The following is a 22,120-nucleotide window of genomic DNA, read 5'->3' as shown; positions in this document are numbered from 1 at the left end:
CGCTTTTTCGGAGTCCTAAGTCGTCTTTGCTGATCCTAATAAGGTTTTCGTATTGCATGGAGGGCGAAATAAGGACTTGATATTGTAGTTTCGGAGCATTCTGCCGATCTTTGCCGACGTGTTCTGGACGGACAGTGAAATCGGTGTCGCAGCCGATCTGTCTTCGTCCTCGGCAGGCTGCGATCTCGGCTTCTTCGGTCTCAGTGCACGTTTTATGTGGAGGTTCTTGTAACGTTCGCGCGGAACACGGCCTGTAAGTGCTGCATTTCATCTGCTAAGCTGTCATGGTCCGAGAATTCGCGTGCTCTGTGCACCCGTGTGCCCGGGCCATCTTCTCGCTGGGAAGGCATGCAGGTACCAACCCGCATGTGTCAGTTTGCGATACATACTGTGTCCTAGTGATCCATGTGGTCTTCGCTTGATGAGCACTTCCAGAAATGGGATCAGGTGGATTTTTCAACCTCCATCGTGAACTTGGTATTCTGGTGGCAGCGATTTCATGTGCTGCAGGAAGCCTTGTAGGCGATGCCGTCCATTACGAATTCATCGTCTACATGTCGAAAAAATCAAATGGGTTTGGAGACTGCCGACTGCAGGGCTTCTTCTTCAAAAGCCTCCATAAAAATATTGGCCGCTATTGGTGACAGTGGGCAGCCCATCGCTACTGCACCATACGGTCGTAGTGGTTCCCACTGGACAGGAAGTACGTTGACGTAAGCACGAATTCGAACACTTTCGTTAGCGTTGGTCCGAACATTTCTCCTGTGCGGCTTAACGAGTCTCTCAGGGATACTCTAGTAAAGTGGGCTACCACGTCGAAGCTTAAGATGAGCTCGTCGTAGCCCAAACGGATGTTTTGCCCCTGCTGGACGAAGTTCGCCGAATTTCTTATGTGCTGCAGACATTCGCCCGCAAACGGGCTGAGCATTAACGGCAGGTGTTTTGCTAATTCATATGTTGGTGCTCCATTGTTGCTCTCGGGGTATTGTTTTGGGGGAAGGGACCAAACAGCGAGGTCATCGGTCTCATCGGATTAGGGAAGGACGGGGAAGGAAGTCGGTCGTGCCCTTTCAGAGGAACCATCCCGGCATTTGCCTGGAGCGATTTAGGGAAATCACAGAAAACCTAAATCAGGATGCCAGGGCGGAGATGCATTCGTTCCATGTTGACTTCAGGTAGTTAATAAAGTCTGGAAGGGGTAGCTGCTCGTGGACGAAGATTCTTCCTCCTATTCTTATCTGGAAAGTTGTGCTGGAGAAGCTCAATTGTCTTCCTTTTCACTCTGTTGGTAGGCTCGTCCTCAGTTCTCCTATAGGCGTCGCCTTCCAATGGGTCGTCAGTTTTTGCTTATATAAGTTACGTGGTAGCAGGACTGTTCAATTTCCCTTTGTTGCTGGGAGGATGAAGGATGACATTCTCGACACCTTCACGGTGCCGTTTCAGTGCTTTTCTCTCTCCCTTTGAGATGTTTGGCTTCGGGGGGGGGGGGGGGGTCGCTCTAGTAAGTTCACAGCATGTTTTCCGTCGTATTTCCTCTGAAGCATCACGTGGAAGTGCAATAGAGGTCAGTTCCACTGCGTTATTGAATTGCGCTGTTGATATTGTTGTTGTCGGCATCGGTGCGAAATTTAGTCCCTTCCCAAGTACAGATAATTTAGCATCGTCAATTATTTTCTCTATACAGTTTATGACAGTTCTCTGAGGTTCTCCTTTCGGTGGGTTGCCTACAAGCCATTCGTATTTAGCAGTTTCCTGGTGGCTGATTGCCATGACCTGTTGGCTTGAGACCAGCTAACTGCATCTATCCACTCACAAAACCAAACAGCACTCGATAGTTTCGGTGTTGCAAGACAAAAAGGAAATCCTACGAAAGTGGTTATTTTGTGAAGCACTTCCAAGAAAATGATCGTTTGTTCATTTTATTCCGCTAGACATGTCACAACCATTACCTTAGAAATCAGAGAATAGAGAAACAGTTGAATGCTTATGATGTAGAATAATTTGTTTGCCACAAGTATCAACTATATCAGGAAAACCTACCGAAAACGTCGCATCAATCTTCATCATGACAGTTCCAGCTGTCAGGCAATAGTCAGTTAATTATTTCACGTCAAAGACATAAAATTAATCACAAACTATTAATTCTAATATAAATTTCGCGATAGACAAAGAGAAAGGAGGTCAAATTTCATTTTTGGTTGTACAGGTAGTTAAAGAACTCAACGAACTTCAGGGTGGAAAGTTTACAGAACGCCCACTCATACGGACAGATACCTTCAGAGAAATTTCAGTCACAATCGCGAGCAGGAAAAGGAGTGATAAAAACGTTGACGGACCGAACTGAAAGGATATGTGAACCGCAGTACTTGGTGCTCGATCATTTAAAAATTGCCTTCAGAAGAAACGGCTACCCGGGCAAAGAGATAAGCAGGACGCTACGCCATAAAAGTTCTGGTGCTTCTAATGTAAACGAAACAACTAAGGCGGAAGTTTACTTCCCATTCGTAAAAACAGTTACAGATCGCTTCAGCAGCGTGTCCAGAAGACACGATATTGACGCAGTGTTTAAACCAATATGAAAAGCGCGCGTATATTTTTGAACATTACAGGGGACCTACGCTCGGCGCTTGCTACAGTGTAAGTATAAAAAGCCCTTTGCACATACGGTTAAGGGTATATAGGAGATGAACAACTGTCCTCTTTGCAAGATGGATAAAATGGTATTAGCAGATTATGCAGAGAAACTAGGGAACACCAAAATTTGTTTCTCTGGCTCAAATGGCTCTGAGCACTATGCGACTTAACTGCTGAGGTCATCAGTCGCCTAGAACTTAGAACGAATTAAACCTAACTAACCTAAAGACATCACATCCTGCCCGAGGCAGGATTCGAACCTGCGACCGTAGCGGTCGCTCGGCTCCAGACTGCAGCGCCTAGAGCCGCACGGCCACTCCGGCCGGCTTTGTTTCTCTGACACTATGTTTTCATCAAGATCCAACCATTACTATGCTAGGATGTATAGAAAGGACATTGAAATTCAGAAGCAAGAAACTACTTTAACAGAAATGAAGCAGGACTGTAGATAAGTTGTTTGCCCTAATGAAGGAAAAAAAAAGCTAACAGCGCCAAATATTTCTCACTACAAATTTTTCAATGTTTGACAGCTGTCTGATGACGTCACTGATCCACCGTTGTGTGGATTCTCATCACCATTTCAATACTTTGAGTACATTTGTTTATGAGTTACCATTCTTAGAAAAGAAAATACTTTTCCGTTATTTGTTCTCACGCATGCAAAAGGGTATTAATTTTAGTGGTGAATATTTTTGGAAACAGTAAAACGATTTGTACTAAGGAAGCGTTTTTTGCTGGTTCCGTAAACACGTAAAAGACTGCCCTCGTACTTAGCCATCTCTATGTTGAATTAAATGTGCTTGCAAACAGTAGAAACAATTTTAAATCGAACTGCAGTTATTTCTCCTCTCCCCTTGACAATTACTTACCCCGTCTCAGCTCATTCCTTATTTGGTAGTGGCATAGATCGTCGAAACAGAGTACTTCGAAGCCAAGACTTCTGAACATATCACGAAGAGCGTCTCTGTCGACTTTTGTGCCAAGCCTATCTTTTGGTCGGTGGTTCCCATCTGCATACTGACGAACATCAAATACCTCGTGGCTGAAGATGAGGGCTACACCGCGCTCCCGGTTGCCCATGAAGTACTCCTCAGCTTCGCGGGAGACACCAGGGTTTGGCAGAACGTTAGAGGAAGTTGGTATCGACTCCGCCTGTCCCCGCCTGAAACCAAACAACTAATTACTTGGTGCTTATCGCAACATACGGTAGCTCTGAACTCATACCAACTTGCAGCATTTTATAGCAGTCTGCAAATTATCCATTCATCTGCGAATCTAATGAATCAAACAAACTGGTATGGGATTAAAGCGGACTGTGAGGCAACGCAGAGTTGAACAGTTTGTAGTTCGCACTAGTCTAGCAGTTCGTAGTTCATCCAAGGGATTAATTATTGAGAAAACAGTTGGCTGTAACTGAGAGACAAGCTGAAATGGTGGAAGTTGGCATCTGACAGTCGCTACCTTATTCTCGTCACTACCGCTAATGAAGCACCACTCATGTAGCTTGACAAAGGGCCTTGTCGTCATTTAAAGTTTACGCAGCTGCTGCTAGCGAAACAAATTGTCTGTCTCATACTCAGACAGCGCAAAAATACGGAACCCACGATATTATCTAATATGACGAATGTGGGCTGTGTCAGTGAAGAGAAGACGGAGATCAAAAGCAAGACTCCCTTCTGAAGGGTCAAAATATTCTGCTGGAAGAGTAAATAATTCAGACAACGAAAGGACGCGTTGACAGTTGAACAGACAGAGTAAACACATGATTAAGAAAAGTGTTGTAAAATACGTAAATGAGAAGTCTTCGCAATTGTATGTACTTAATTTAAGTGACGGTAAATCTAGAACTTAAGGATAAATTCAAAAGCATTCACAGATATGAGAAGGACTGCCAACCAACGGGAAAGCTTTATCTCGGTCAGGGTGAAAGGCCTGCGAGATACGCACAACACAGGTGAAAGCTTGACGCAGCTTGGCAACTTGGGTAGGGGTACTGCGGTAGGAGACTTTCGCTGAGAGTAGAGCATCCAGTGTCTCAGTATTATTTAATCAAGGCAAATTTATTCACTATGCTGTGTTTGTAGAAAGCTGGGAAATCCCGTTTAGATCCAGCAGCTGGTATTGTAGACTATTCAGCCGTTACAAGTCACGCTGCCCGGGGTGCACCACGTGGAGGCTAGTGTACTTTGCATCGAGGCAGTGAATAACATCGTATCCACTTTAAAATTTCCAGTATGGAAATTATAAACCTCTATAAGCCTCCAGCCCAAGCTTGAAATGACAACACAGTCCGAGATATCCAACACCCTGCAGTCATCATGGGAGACAACTATCGCAGCACTCAATGGGGATACAACTATACCAAACAAGGTGGCGAAGAAGTATCCAGATGGGCGGAGACACAGAATACTTTTCTAATATATGACCCCAAAGACAGGAGCACATTTCACTCTGCTAGATGGGGTGGAGACTACTGCCCAGATTTGTGCTTCGTCACAAAAGATGTACAAAATGCACCTTTACTCTGCAACAAGAATTTCCCTCGCAGCCAACATAGGCTTGTTCTGCTCAACGTGGGGACACAAATTCCTGTCATCAGATCGATTCCTAAACCCCGATTGAATTTTGGTAAATCTAACTGGGAGAACTATACTTCTGAGCTAGAGTTTAACATTCAATAGATTCCTCCAAAAGCAGAAAATTTGGGGGTGATTTGTGGGCTTGCTTATATTCATCGCCGGAAAGTACGTCCCCAGGGGCTATCGGAAAATATACATTCCTGGATGGAGCCGGGAATGCACTGACCTGTATAACGAATACTTGGAGAATGCCGACCCTGATGTCGCTGACGAGCTTTCGCAATGTTTGGACTCAGTTCGCCAAGAGAAATAGCAAAAATTATTGAATGAAATGAGTTCTGAACATTCCAGTAGAAAGGCGTGGCACTTACTGTCAAGACTGGGCCAGACTTCAATGAAAACATTACACAATACTGACTATATAGGACCCAATGATGTTACCAACAGAATTTCGGAACTTACGAGTAGAACGCCAGAGACAGAGAAAAAGAAAACCAGAGAAATCATAGCAGAACTGAACTGCGTCAAAGGAAGAACACGTGGCACTGATACCTCAAAGAATTTTGGGACACCCGAGATCTCCAAGGCCATTAAGTACAGAAAAACAGGGAGAGTTGCAGACATCGACAGCGTATACCCAGAATTTCTTAAGCGTAGCGGCCCAACTGCTCAACGATGGATGACAGAATTCTTCAACGACATGTTACAGACTGGAAGACTGCCAGCCCCTTTTAGGAAAACCAAAATCATAGCACTCCTAAAACCGGGAAAGACAGGAAAGCACCCTGAACTCTACACACGATGATGATGTTTGGTTTGTGGGGCGCTAAATTGAAGACTACAGACCCATAGTTCCCCTGAGCGTCTGCTATAAATTGCTCGAGAGGCTCATTCTCAAAAGAATAAAACCCACTGTTGAGGAGAAGATACCAGTTCAACAGGCTGGCTTTAGATATAAGAGGAGCTGCAGCGACCAGGTACTAGCAGCAACCACACGTATCGAAAGGGGCTTTGAAGAAAAGAAAAAATCCACAGCTGTATTTATTGATCTATCGTCTGGGTATGACACAGTATGGAGACAAGGAATGCTACTGAAATTCCTATGCATCATACCTCGTAAAAAACTGGCCACACTACTTAACAACATGCTGGCAAATAGACACATCGAAGTACACCTCAATGACAAGAAAAGCCGCAATTACCAACTGAACGACGGCCTTTCCCAGGGATCAGTTCTTTCTCCTGTGCTCTTCAATGTGTACGTATCTGACCTACCAAATTTCCATCTCTAAAAGTTCATTTACGCCGACCACATATGTTTAATTAGCCAGTCTGTCGACTTCGAGACATCAGGAATTACTCTTGAAAACGACCTGAAAAAGATGGATGGATATTTTCAAGTTGTTGTTGTTGTGGTCTTCAGTCCAGTGACTGGTTTGATGCAGCTCTCCATGCTACTCTATCCTGTGCAAGATTCTTCATCTCCCACTACCTACTGCAGCCTACATCCTTCTGCATCTGCTTAGTGTATTCATCTCTTGGTCTGCCTCTACGATTTTTAGCCTCCACCCTGCCCTCCAGTACTAAATTGGTGAACCCTTGATGCCTCAGAACATGTCCTACCAACCGATCCATTCTCCTAGTCAAGTTGTGCCACAAACTCCTCTTCTCCCCAATTCTGTTCAATACCTCCTCATTAGTTATGTGATCTACCCATCTAATCTTCAGCATTCTTCTGTAGCACCACATTTCGAAAGCTTCTATTCTCTTCTTGTCTAAACTATTTATTGTCCATAAAATACTGATATCGACAAATGCATACAATATCAAGTCATATAGAATAAAATAATAGATGATGTATTAATTCCATACAGTAAAGTATTAATTCCATACAGTAAAGTATGGAGTTAATACATCATCTATTATTTTATTCTATATGACTTGATATTGTATACATTTGTCATTATCAGTATTTTATCTTATAATCAATATTATACATATATATGTTATTATATATATATGTTATTATACATACATGCATATATATATATATATATATATTTATATATACATATATATATATATATATATATATATATATATATATATATACATACATACATATATCATCTATCTCAAAATGCGCCAGATGTAATCTGATGCTGTATTACTGATGTAATCTGACGCTGCATTTAAAGCCATAGGAAGTAAAAAAATAAAAAATGCAACTCTGAGAAAATTGGACCACGATGTATCAGTCACCGTTCTCACCTAAAACGTGTGTGCGTAATATGACTATGCAGCGTACGATTAGCTTTTTGGGGAACTTATTGGTCTAACTTTATAGCAGTGTTTGTTACTGATTATGGATTTGTCACGACAAGTTGTCATAGAATGCTATGTTAAGGTCCTGATATAATGATCTTCAAGGTTAAATGGATTAATGCGCCCAGTTAAGCTAACTACACTTGAAAATTGTCAACAACAGCTTCACTTTTCGTTATAATTGATTGTCTTTGTTCAATTTAAGTAATAGACAGTGAAGTAAATTGTCTGTTTAGTTTTTGTTCAGTTATATACAGGGGATGTATCCTAATCAATGGCTTAATCGCATACAGTTGAAAGTACACTGTACCAGAAGCAAAAAAAAAAAAAAAAATAAAAAGTCTCGATAAACAAGGGCTCTCAATCGCATACCTTAAGAGCGTCCTCATAGCTCTTAAGGTAAGCAATTTAGAGCCTATGCATACCTGACGTCTCTTTCATTGTTCAGCTCCACACTGCCACCTCTGGAAATATGGAAAGCCGAGAATTTGCAGCAGAAGAGATTTGGTTCATAGTGTCGAAGATGAAGAAGTGTTCATAGCTCTTAAGATACGCGTTTTAGAGTCCATTTTTGCTCATACTTTTTTACTTCTAGTATTGTGACTTTCAACTGTACGCGTTGACGCCCTTAATTATGATACACTCTGTATAATCAGTTTTGTTAAGACGAAAGGTTTTGTGGATCAGGAAAAATTAACTTATTATTAAGTTAATTGCATAACTTTACGCTTTTCTTGTTACTGAAATGGTTCTATTATTATTCATTTTTGTTGACACGTTGCTTCCTAAATATGGCAACTTCACTAACCGAATTCCCATCTTGCGATACTAATGAATTAACATGAGAGCAATTTGCAGGGAATGGCAATTGAATCTCAATGTAGACAAGTGTAATGTGCTGCGAATACATAGAAAGAAAGACCCCTTATCATTTAGCTACAATACAGCAGGTCAGCAAATGGAAGCAGTTAATTCCATAAATTATCTGGGAGTACACATTAGGAGTGATTTAAAATGGAATGATCATATAAAGTTGATCGTCGGTAAAGCGGATGCCAGACTGAGATTCATTGGAAGAGTCCTAAGGAAATGCAATCCGTAAACAAAGGAAGTAGGATACAGTACGCTTGTTCGCCCACTGCTTGAATACTGCTCAGCAGTGTGAGATCCGTACCAGATAGGGTTGATAGAAGAGATAGAGAAGATCCAACGGAGAGCAGCGCGCTTCATTACAGGATCATTTGGTAATCGCGAAAGCATTTTGGAAATGATAGATAAACTCCAGTGGAAGACTCTGCAGGAGAGACGCTCAGTAGCTCGGTACGGGCTTTTGTTGAAGTTTCGAGAACATACCTTCACCGAGGAGTCAAGCAGTAAATTGCTCCCTCCTACGTATATCTCGCGAAAAGGCCATGAGGATAAAATCAGAGAGATTATAGCCCACACAGAGGCATACCGACAATCCTTCTTTCCATGAACAATACAAGACTGGAACAGAAGGGAGAACCGATATTGGTACTCAAGGTACCCTCCGACACACACCGTCAGGTGGCTTGCGGAGTATGGATGTAGATGTAGATGTAGAAATGTCCAATGTGTAGCTCTAGGTTAAGCTACAACGGTACTAGACAATGTAGCTACTGTTTAAAGTGTGTCTCATTTCTTGAACATGTTAATAATATACAAAATAATAAAAACAATTCGACGTTCAATCTGCTACCCCACTAATGAATGCAGTACAGTCCTCAAGAAACGAGACACATTTTTAACTGTAAGTACTTTTGCGTTTCACTTTCAAACTTTTATGTGAAGTGTTTTAGATCCAAATCAATAAGTGTAAACCAACACCAGGTAACATTTCAAAACAACCACTGAAGATGCCTTTTTAATTAAGGCAAAACACATTTCGGTGATTAAAAACATTCTTCAGAAGCATTAAAAAGGCGCTTTTATTGACACATGTTATTTAGCTTCTACGGAAAGTAGTCACTTGTTTCCTGTATACAGTGGTATCAACGACGATCAGCTACACAGAGCCTCCGACATTTACCACCAAAAGATTTATATAGTCAGTATCATTCATAAGTACTTCTATGCTTTTAGAAGATAAAAGTGTCAAAACTGCCAGACCTACAGAAAATAACACATATCACAGGACAGAGCATCTCGAATGTTTTGATTCTTCATAAACACCATGCCATAGATGCAGATGCAGAGAAGCAGGCGCGTCACAATATGCAGACATTCCCCTAATCCACTCCGTATTGTCGAACTGAATTACAGAAGTCAACACCCGCAGGCGGCAAACCAGTGAACAGATTTACAAAGTGGGCTGCTGTTTTAGCAGCCTCATGCATATCGCAAGCACATACTGTTCCGGTGTAACGACAACCGCCGACACGAAGATCAAGAACGTAACCGCAGAGAAGGCTGTGAGACGACATCAGCCAATAGAAGGCTGCTAGGACCTCACCACAACAGGAGCGGCCCCTATCCGAAGAGAATATAAGCGCCGTTCCTGCCAGGCTCGGCCGGACAGTGGAAGGCGCGCACTAGCGGAGGCACCGGCAGACCTTAACTAGAAACCGCGCACCAGAAGGGCCATGATTAGTGATCCATATGAACTTGTGTGAGTTACTCGCATAGCCATTGTATACAACGAAGAACATTGATTATATGCATGTCGCCAATTGCTTGCGACCCAAAGTTAAGTATTGTCAATCTACAACACTGGCCATTAGAATTGCTACACCAAAAAGAAATGCAGATGATAAGCGGGTATTCACTGGACAAATATATTATACTGCAACTGACATGTGATTACATTTTCACACAATTTGGTTGCATAGATCCTGAGAAATCAGTACCCAGAACAACCACCTCTGGCCGTAATAACAGCCTTGGTAAGCCTGGGCATTTAGTCAAACAAAGCTTGGATTGCGTGTACAGGTACAGCTGCCCATGCAGCTTCAACACGATACCACAGTTTATCAACAGTATTGACTGGCGCATTGTGGCGATCCAGTTGCTCGGCCACCATTGACCAGACGTTTTCAATTGGTGAGAGATCTGGAGAATGCCCTGGCCAGGGCAGCAGTCGAACATTTTCTGTATCCAGAAAGGCCCGTACAAGACCTGCAACATGCGGTCGTGCATTATCCTGCTGAAATGTAGGGCTTCGCAGGGATCGAATGGAGGGTAGAGCCACATCTGAAATCTAACGTCCACTATCCAAAGTGCCGTCAATGTGAACAAGAGGTGAACGAGACGTGTAACCAATGACACCCCATACCATCATGCCGGGTGATACGCTAGTATGACGATGACGAATACACGCTTCCAATGTACGTTCACCACGATGTCGCCAAACGCGGATGAGATCATCATGATGCTATAAACAGAATCTGGATTCATCCGAAAAAATGACGTTTTGCTATTCGTGCTCCCAGGTTCATTGTTGAGTACACCATCGCAGGGGCTCCTGTCTGTGATGCAGCGTCAAAGGTAACCGCAACCATGGTCTCCGAGCTGATAGTCCGTGCTCCTGCAAACGTCGTCGAACTGTTCGTGCAGATGGTTGTTGTCTTGCAAACGTCCCCATGTGTTCACTCAGGGATCGAGGCGTGGCTGCACGAACCGTTACAGCCATGCCTGTCATCTCGACTGCTAGTGATACGAGGCCGTTGGGATCCGGCACGGCGTTCCGTATTTCCCTCCTGAACCCACCGATTCCATATTCTGCTAACAGTCATTGGATATCGACCAACGAGAGCAGCAATGTCGCGATACGATAAACCGCAATCGCGATAGGCTACAATCCAACCTTTATGAAAGTCGGAAACGTAATGGTACGCATTTCTCCTCCTTACACGAGGCATCACAACAACGTTTCACCAGGCAACGCCGGTCAACTGCTGTTTGTGTATGAGAAATCGGTTGGAAACTTTCCTCATGTCAGCACGTTGTAGGTGTCGCCACCGGCGCTAACCTTTTGCGAATGCTCTGAAAAGCTAATCATTTGCATATCACAGCATATTCTTCCTGTAGGTTAAATTTCGCGTCTGTAACACGGCATCTTCGTGGTGTAGCAATTTTAATGGCCAGTAGTGTACTTCATCGTAATAAAAACCATTGTTATGATTTGCTTGTATGTTGTCTAGCTATCCGAGAACAGCTTCCTAGCCACCGTATAAGACACGTTTGGGCAGGATCGCATACATACTGATGCTCTGCTGCATAAAAAAAAGCATCTGTAATGTAACTGAAAAGCTAGGAGTGTGCTCTAGTGAGCAGCAATGGCCCTGTAACGCTCACTTGGGTACGCCTGAAGTTACTTACACATCTGAAGATTTGCATTTTTAGAACAACGTGATTGTTTCAAAGTACTAAGGAGTCCTGAATCCACTTACAAACCTGATGCGATATTCCATAAATTAGTATTTTTTCAATAAGCAACAGCGCAGAATTTTACCAAATGCCTTTCCATAGTCAACGAACACACCTTCAATTAGGACACTGATAAATTTCCTTTTGGATCTTATGGATGAGCAGAACTTAGTTTCACTCGATCACTGCTCATATATGGTGCTATTAACAGTGGGGATTTACGGCCTTCATAGGCCAAATGTTCCATTACTAAAATCAGCGGTATAGTCCTGTAACACATCTGTCCGACTGCTCTTCTTGAAAACAGGAATGGGCTTCATCTATTCGCAATGGATCGCTTCGTTGCTCCAGCGAGGTTCAATACAATGCTGTTAGAAGGAGAATGGATCGTGGTACTAATGTGTTTCTGGGTGGTTGGTTCATAAATTCGTTGTCTGATAAGAGTCTTCTTGCTTATTTCAGTGATTTCCTCGCTTACCTGTTCTCACCGACAGTGTTGGGTGCTTTAGTTCAAGCTTCTATGTAATAACAGCAACGTGAGCCAAACATATGTACCTCAAAATAGTTATCAACGGTCATGAAAGACTCTGCCCTCGTGCACCCTCAAATATACATCGTCAACAGTACACCTCAAGAGAGGTCTATTACATTTCTCTCTAGCTGACTAGAAGCTGCGCTGGACGTTTGTGACAAATTTTGAACTAGCTGCACAGGTTAGTGCATGATCTCGTCTAGATACACCTCGAACTTCCTAGAAGCTACGTGAGGCTACTGCACGTAAATGGATACGGAACGTTGCTCGTTTTTGGTACCATACCTCGCAACCACTATATACTGAAGACAAGTCATCTTAATTTAAACGCCTAAACTAAGAACTGTTTATTGTAATCTTACTAAGTATTTTACGTAAATGACCTCCCGTCTTATCTTGAGAAAGTGTTGTAATCCATTTGAATGAGAAATTAAGCTAGGTGAATGGAAGGTAGAGTTAAGTTCGTTGTAGGATCTCTTAAGACAGGTAAAGATCTAGACGCTGACTTAATGAAAAATGGGAGCGTATTAGAAATCAAACAGTAGCAGTACGAACTCATATGGCTGGAAACGTAACTGTTGGAGAAATTTGTGGGTGACATTTATCCAGCAGTGCATGTCTAACGGCTATTAATGGTCACGTTGCTGATTATTGTAATGACGTTTAGTACAAGTGTGCTAGCATTTTACCATCAGGCACAGGTGTGTTCCAAGGACACATCTAACACCACTACCTCATCTCTTACACACAGGTGACGTCCCAAGTCTCCCTCCTCGCTTATCTCGTGTAACTACTCCAGTACTCTGGCGTCGGCTTCTGTTCTGCCGTCAGTTACTCATTTTACTCACCCCGAGAGTCCAACCATCTTCCACTCACCAGTTTATCTCCTAGCGTAACCAATGGTTCCTCTAGATCACCCCTGCAATATACTCTGGCAACAATTATAGCAACAAGTAACCCTTGCTCTCTGCCCCCGAGGCCTTCATCTACCAATTTTCCATACAAAACACTAAAATTCCTAAGGATAACACTCGATCAAAATCTGATATTGAATCCTCATCTACCAAACATCCACATCACAATCTATTAAACGTACTAAACGACCGAAAATGGGGAAAAGATCCCACGTTTATCATTACACACAAGACCGTTGCCCGGCAGATCCTCAGTTATGCAAATGTAGGCCGTCTTCCTAGCCCCCAAATACTACCACTTCCGCTGATACTACGAATGACATGGGCTCTGCTTACTTTCAACCTACACCTACTTTGTCCCACCTTGTACCAACTCATACCTCCTCACACACATAGAACACCATAGAACATCATGCATCTGTTGTAAATTAGAGTCTAAACACGGCTTTGTATACGCCATACTTGAGAAGTCTATCCTGCTACCACAACTAAGTATCCCATCCCTCGGCTTCCTACATAACTGATGTGCACTCTATCTTCTAATTCCCATACTATAAAAACTATCAGATCCCTCACCCCCACCTACATACATCCACCCACACATATCCAATTTACAGCACTTGGTACATCATATTTCATACAGCATTCCCTTCAGCACGTTTTCCAACCAAATTCTTCGCTTGCAGTGAACTAAAAATGACTCCATCACCAGCATAGTCACTAACACTTAAGTCATTCATCATCATCGTATTATGATTTCATAGCTGTTTTATTTTACTAAAACTTATTTTTACGAACCAAATATCGGAGACTGATATATTTCACGTCTCTTATTACCTTGCTGTGGACCTGAACTGGAATGAAGACTTTTGACAAGGATTTTTGTTATGCTTCTAACAACTGAACTGTCTTCTTCACTTTTTGCATTACCTCAGTCCATGTTTCGTCACTATTTCATAAATTCAAGGTGTAAGGTCGACATAACAAGAAATAACGGTTAATGAAACCTTAACTGTTTCTTGAAATAGTCACGCAGAGAAAAGCTTGGGTCAGGGCCAAGTAGAAAATGCATTTTGAGGATTATTGTTCTATGTACTGAGATGGGTATTACAGTTTTCCTTAGCTAGTTAGTTACATCAACTTTTAATTTTTATTTAGTTCCTGATTTTGGAAGTTGTAACAGAAAATTAAATCGCGTTCCATACTTATATTCGTTATCATAATTAGCATGTTCCATGCTATATAACATCGTCCAACCACCATCCAACAGATCACCGTCACGTCCTTTACGTGCCTTCTGTAACCACCAAAGAATTTGCTTGGCCATCTACCACCTATTCACTCTACTACATGTCCCGTCCATGTTCAGTCCATTTACTCTGCAGTCATTATTGCGCCTTCCACTCCAGTTTCTTCCTTGATCAATTCATAAGTTTTCTGCCGCACATGGCACTTCCTAACATAGAAACTGCCCGCTGAGCAACCCTCAGTTTTATCGAACATTTGTACTGGAAAGACCACAGCTTATTGTCGTAAGACAGAAACAGCATAAACTCTGTCCTTTCCAAGCATAATAGAAACGTAGCTTTGAAAACACTCACGTCATTCTTGCTCTTCTGGTATTTCCTTTGGCGTCTGTTTAGTTTCTTACCTCAGCTGCCCTAAAGACAGTCCACTGAGTCTCATTTTAGTTTCATTACAATTGATTTTCAGGCTCATTTACAAAATTGTTGTCTTACGTCCTTCGGTTTCAGCCAAGAGGGCGTAAGAAGCATATGCCTAATACACGCACAAAGAAGATAAAGTTCTTTCGTCTGTTGTTTAAGTACATCTTCATTAGCTGCAAACTTCAAGATCAATTTTTTTCCTCACGCTGGGCACCACAACCACAGAGAATTTGTCGGTGATTCCACGGACTCTGTTAATATTTTTGTCAAAATTAAACCTTATTGACGATTCGCTGCAGATCTATTTCGGATTTTAATGAAAAATGGGAGCGTATTAGAAATCAAACAGTAGCAGTACGAACTCATATAGCTGGAAATGTAACTGTTGGAGAAATTTGTGGGTGACATTTATCCAGCAGTGTATGTCTAACGGCTATTAATGGTCACGATGCTGATTATTGTAATGACGTGTAATACAAGTGTGCTAGCATTTTACCACCGGGCAGAGGTGTGTTCCAAGGACACATCTAACACCACTACCTCACCTCTTACACACAGTTGACGTCTCAGGTCTCCCGCCTCCATTATCTCGTGTAACTACTCCAGTACCCTGCCGTCGTCTTCTGTTCTGCCGTCAGTTACACCTTTTACTCAGAGAGTCCCACCCCGAGAGTCCCACAATCTTCCACTCACCAGTTTATCTCCTAGCGTGACCTATGGTTTCTCTAGATAACCCCTTCAACATACTCTGGCAACAATTATAGCAACAAATAACCCTTTAATTCTGCCCCCGAGACCTTCATCTACCAATTTTCCTCACAAAACACTAACATACCTAAGGATAACAAATGGCTTCAAAGCAACGTATAGTGTAACTCTGTTGTGCCAGCGCTGCCGTATTTGAGACCCCAAGACACTAACAGACTATTGATTGCGATTGCTTCTTGTTAATTTCTGTCGTGCGCACTCAACGGATGTTTTAAAAAGTAAGTGTTACAGTGATTTCGTGAATACGAACAGCACAGTGTCAGGAAGGTATTTTTAGACGTTTCTCTGGTCTTAAAGGCATATTTGGTCTAGTTAGACGATTGATTTAGCGTCGTAAATGTAAACAACAAGAGAAGTATGTAATATAACAAGGTTATTCGTAATCCACTATCGTCCTCAATATGGACTAACCCCTGTTCTCTTCCCGAAGACATTGTGAACATATTTTACTATGTTTGGTCTGTTTAAAATCTTTCCTTCTCATTGCATTGGAGTGGAGAGCTTTTGGAGTTGGACTGATAGGAAATCTAAAGTCGAACGACTGAAATACGACCACTACGTAAAAGTAATCACCACAACCAAAATTCGTGTATGTGAAAGAAAATATCGTTTGAACGAGTCAGTAACGAATGAAATGTAATTCCTTTGCTCTTTTGGCTATAATCAGAATCATCAGGTTGGCTGTCTTGATCAAAACACATCCACTAGAAGCAAATGTTCAGGACAAATGACATGGCGGATGTCGCTTCCAAGTCATGACAGTTCCCCTTATTATGCCTTCACGGTTATTTTTTATTCTTCAGATTGGTCAGAGAATGTAACGATTAATTCCGCTTACGTAGTAACGCAGGTGTATCACTTTGTGTATGCGGACACTTACCTAATGACCAAGGGGGTGAAACTCATATAGGGACTTCCTGTAAGATCTTGGTTCGCTGCCAGGCCACTTGGAGCGCTGGAAAGTTATCAATCCTTTCTCATGTCATTTTCTTATTGAGTGAATTAACGTCTTCCATATTTGTTTTGTTTCGTTGTGAGCAGAAGATGGTTTCATAACATGGTGTTCCTAATTGCGACTCTTTGTTCGTGTTGCACTCTTTGAATTGCATCATAAACATATTGTTCGCATTCTGCTTGATTTTTGCTCGCATCCATAATAAAACGTGCGGTAAGTGATTCATTATTTGTTTAAGTTTCCTGTAAAATGGAAGGTTTCTTTACATAGTGTTCTGTGGACTCACGTACATTTGTTCCTACTTACGAATCTGTGTGTGATCTGCTCGATTTGACTGTGTTGTACTTTATTTTCGCTTACATCCGATTTTCGTACGTTTTCGTATTTAAAGGAAAAATTTTGACGGAACTGGTATTCAGCTTTATTACATCTTGACACGGAGTGAGTACGTAATACTGCTTTGAATGGAGTTGCTTCCTGCCACGACGTCACTTACAAAATTTTACGTAACTGTGAACCACAACTACGAGAAGTTAACCTTAATTTTTGATTCAGGTTTCTCGAATCTCTTACTTTTCATGGTCACAAATAAGTTTCGTGGCAGGCACTTTACCAAGAGACTATGGGGACCACCCTTAAAGTACAAATGAAAAACTTTACCGTCTCGCATCTCGCAGTATTCGTTAACTACAGAATCACTTCCCTTTAGGGCCAGAGACCATTCCACCGGACTGGTGCTATCTTTGACTCGATGTGACACACGCAGTGTTCTCTATACTACCTGCATGTCGAACTGCCTGAGCGCACCGGTCAACGATGCTCGTAATTCGTTTCTGGTCTAACTACAACATGGCTGCCACGAAATATCATCAGAACATAAAATAAAAATGCTTCTTGATTATGTTCCGACATCAGCCTACTACATCGCACGTTGATATGAAGTTGATAGTCTACCATAAGTAAACAATTCTGTATCACATACAGATCGTCAGAAATTTTTTTGCCTAACTGCAGCGTGGCATACTGTGCACATGACAAGAAACTGCGTTCACTCCGAAGTGGCATGCTCCGAGAGAAGAATGCTACGTTCAGGTAGTATGAAGATCACTGGCCAGGTAATGATGCATCAGTGGTATAAGCTTTCAGGAGATACTGTGATAACCAAGACAATACTTCTATAAAAATGATAGCAAAAGTACGCTGTCATGTGTTATTTATTTTTGATCATTCCTATATCACTTTTAGCAACCAAAATCAAATTCACATTCTGGATGTATTACGGTAATGGAATTTCTTTTGCCGGCCGCTGTGGCCCAGTGGTTCTAGGCGCTTCAGTCTGGAACCGCGCGACTGCTACGGTCGCAGGTTCGAATCCTGCCTCGTGCGTGGATGTGTGTGATGTCCATAGGTTAGTTAGGTTTAAGCAGTTCTAAGTTCTAGGGGACTGATGGCCTCAGATGTTAAGACCCATAGTGCTCAGAGCCATTTGAACCATTTTTTGAATTTCTATTAGTTGGATTTCTGTAATCTTAACGTGTATAAAAACCACTGATAATTTGAAACGTCTTTTAGCTCACAGGGATATTTTTGCTTTTCACGTATATTCTTTGTATTTTCTTATGACTTCTCTCAGCGTGTTTTTCAATGCCTTGTAACTATGATCAATGTAAGAGTTTACGGTACTAGCACTACCGGAAACAAAAATTTTGTGCCTTTAGTATGTTGCCATGTGCATGCTTACGCCGTGGTTGGAACCTCCATTGCATTTGCTATTTTCATCTCAGTTAGATTTATTCGAAGTTCACTCAGGTTTACACATGTTCATTCTTTCAGTATATAAGTTAGTCTACGAAATGGGGAGGGGGGAAGTGTGTACAGAGAAATTACGTAACGCAAATTGTTATTGACTGCCGAGCAATGTCAGGGGCGACTGCTACGGTCGCAGGTTCGAATTCTGTCTCGGTCATGGATGTGTGTGAAGTCTTTAGGTTAGTTAGGTTTAAGTACACTACTGGCCATTAAAATTGCTACGCCAAGAAGAAATCGGGATGATAAACGGCTATTCATTGGACAAATATACTATACTACAACTGAGATGTGATTCCATTTTCACGCAGTTTGGGTGCATAGATCCTGAGAAATCAGTTCCCAGAACAACCAACTCTGACCGTAATAACGGCCTTGATACGCATGGGCATTGAGTCAAACAGAGCTTGGATGGCGTGTACAGGTACAGCTGCCCATGCAGCTTCAACACGATACCACAGTTCATCAAGAGTAGTGACTGGCGTATTGTGACGAGCCAGTTGCTCGGCCACCATTGACCAGATGTTTTCAGTTGATGAGAGATCTGGAGAATGTGCTGGCCAGGGCGGCAGTTAACCATTTTCTGTATCCAGAAAGGCCCGTACAGGACCTGCAACATGCGGTCGTGCATTATCCTGCTGAAATGTAGTGTTTCGCAGGGATCGAATAAAGGGTAGGGCCATGGGTCGTAACACATCTGAAATGTAACGTCCACTGTTCAAAGTGCCGTCAATGCGACCAAGAGGTGACCGAGACGTGTAACCAATGGCACCCCATACCATCATGCCGGGTGATACGCCATTATGGCGATGACGAATACACGTTTCCAATGTGCGTTCACCGCGATGTCGCCAAACACGGATGCGACCATCATGATGCTGTAAACAGAATCTGGATTCACCCGAAAAAATGACGTTTTGCCATTCGTGCTCCCAGGTTCGTCGTTGAGTATACCATCGCAGGCGCTCCCGTCTGTGATGCAGCGTCAAGGGTAACCGCAGCCATGGTCTCCGAGCTGATAGTCCATGCTGCGGCAACGTCGTCGAACTGTTATTGCAGAAGGTTGTTGTCTTGGAAACGTCCCCGTCTGTTGACTCAGGGATCGAGACGTGGCTGCACGATCCGTTACAGCCATGCGCATAAGATGCCTGTCATCTTGACTGCTAGTGATACGGGGCCGTTGGGATCCAGCACGGCGTTCCGTATTTCCCTCCTGAACCCACCGATTCCATATTCTGCTAACAGTCATTGGATCTCGACCAACGCGAGTAGCAATTTCGCGACACGATAAACCGCAATCGCGATAGGCTACAATCCGACCTTTATCAAAGTGGGAAATGTGATGGTACGCATTCTGCTCCTTACACGAGGCGTCACAACAACGTTTCACCAGGCAACGTATAAAGGCACATTTGCATGCCGAGCGTGAGTTTCCTCGGAAACGCGAAATATTAATTAAATAAATAATCAGTGACAAATAAATAAAGCCTATGGCACACAACTGCAGCGCTGTGTCGCTGATAAAACAAAAGCACAATTACGTTACTCTTATGTTTGATTAAGAAAAAGAGAGCTCTGGTTGAAGTGGTGCGAGAAGCACGTATTTTATTTTATTGTCTGGCACACCACCATATTTCATGTTATAGAAGAATACTGCGAGTTGCAACCACACTAGGCACTCGATTCTGTAAAGAATTATATTTATAAAAGTAAGTAGGATTATGAACTGTAGGCTTATTCATTGAATATATCTGATTTAACTAACTGTGTAACCTTTTTATGTTTAGTAGACAATCACCTCTGTACGACGTATTGGCATGGCTGGCAAATTATTGTAATATTGAGATTTAGATTATGAGTCCGCACCTACCGCAGCAGTCTTTGGAAACGATGTAATTACGAAGTCCGATTATTCAGTTTTATTTCACGGTCAACTACGAGTAACATTGCCTTTACGAAAAAGCCATTGTGAAGCGTCTGATAACGAATAATTAAACGTCCACGTTCCAGATAAGCAAATACAATTGCAATCACAATCACCATCATACAGATAGAATAATTAACATATTTAAATAACAATATATATATATATATATATTTTTATTTTATTTATTTATTTTATATTGGCGGCCATGACAGGACTTGTTATTTTGTCATTTGTTACATTGTTCTCTTTGTTTCATGTAAAAAATCAACTTTCTGGACCTGGACGTCAATGTATGAGAGATAACAAAATCTGAAGATATTTTCCAATTCTGAAATTTTGTGGGAAGACGCAATGAAACTTCCAGCAAAATAAGGTAAGACGCAGCATCTTTGCATTGGTAGGCTTGACCAGACGTATAATTCAGTGTATTAGCTTTTCAGTAAATTCTGTAGTGTTTCTTTTCCGCATAACTGTTTCAGTGATAAATTTCATTCTCAGTACTTTTCCCTAAACAATAACGTATGCAACAATACCAATACACGAGTGTACAATATGGCCGACTTCTGTACGATATCATGTAACATGGCCAGCAACCATTACCAATAATCTCAAATTCAGTTTATATTTTTAAATTAACAGACAGCCATTGTTGCTACGAGCGATTCATGCTCAACTACATTTTATTTTAAAATCAGTGTCAAAAATTTTCTTGAAACATATATCACGTGTGGCATGGTAATAACTAGAAAACAATACGCAAAAATGGAACAGCAAGGACGTACTATTCAGACGCAATCCGACTCGGACGTGAGACAAGTGTTAGAAAATGACTTTACGACAGCAACCGGTAGTGACGATTCATCAAACATTGACGCAAGTGTTGACGAAAATTTTGACGATAGGCCGTCCACTACAAAAATTTCAAAATCTCAGTCAGAGCCCATGTTAATGCATGACGTCACGTCTAATGACGCGGCGGGGGCAGAGACCTTCAAACGGTAAACATTGCCGACATGTTACAAATGCTAATGAAACAAAACGCAGAAAATATGGCAACCATAAGGAAACAGAACGCCGAAAACATGGCAACCTTAAAGGCACAATTAGAGACACAAAATGAACAGTTAAAAACACAAAATGACGAAATCAAATCTGATCTCATAGCAATCAAAATAGGTAATGACACTTTGTGTAAACGTGTGGAACTTATAGACGCCACACTGACCAAACAGATGACCGAACTCACTACTAAATTTTCCCAGCTCAATACGAGACAAGAAAAGACTACAACTGACGTAGCACTTTTACAGACACAAGTAAAAAACCTTAATGTCACGTGTGAAGTTCTTACTGAACAAATTCAAACATATTCTTCAGTACATGACAACCTTGAAAAACGAATTACTGACGTACAGAATAAATTTGACAATGTTGAACAACACCTGACTGACATCTTACAATCAGATGCCACAGCTCATTTTCAAAATATTAATAAAGAATTTCATGATTGGGTTGAGAACAAAGACAAACATTTTGATAGATGCTTACGTGAAAATTTACCAACAATTGTGCACGACTCCGTAGCGCAATACATTACTAATAACAAACAGCTGATCAGTGACGCAGT

At 41.9% G+C, this 22,120-nt stretch overlaps 1 protein-coding gene across 2 annotated transcripts in view; it reads right to left on the bottom strand.

Moving 5' to 3' along the window:
* The window catches only part of LOC124776646 (caspase-1-like), a 136,672-nt gene that overhangs the window by 84,689 nt on the left and 29,863 nt on the right, over nt 1–22,120 (bottom strand). The window contains exon 3 of one of the 2 annotated variants that reach the window (XM_047251737.1): nt 3,504–3,796. The exons of the other annotated variant lie outside the window; for it this stretch is intronic. Coding sequence (XP_047107693.1) covers nt 3,504–3,796 — 293 coding nt within the window. The remainder of the gene's footprint in view (nt 1–3,503; nt 3,797–22,120) is intronic. 2 annotated transcript variants of the gene reach the window in all.

Source organism: Schistocerca piceifrons, chromosome 1, assembly GCF_021461385.2.
Source record: "Schistocerca piceifrons isolate TAMUIC-IGC-003096 chromosome 1, iqSchPice1.1, whole genome shotgun sequence".
Taxonomy (NCBI): Eukaryota; Metazoa; Arthropoda; class Insecta; order Orthoptera; family Acrididae; genus Schistocerca; species Schistocerca piceifrons.
The sequence above is the reverse complement of the archived record's forward strand: the minus strand, read 5'-3'. Positions and strand labels throughout refer to the sequence as shown.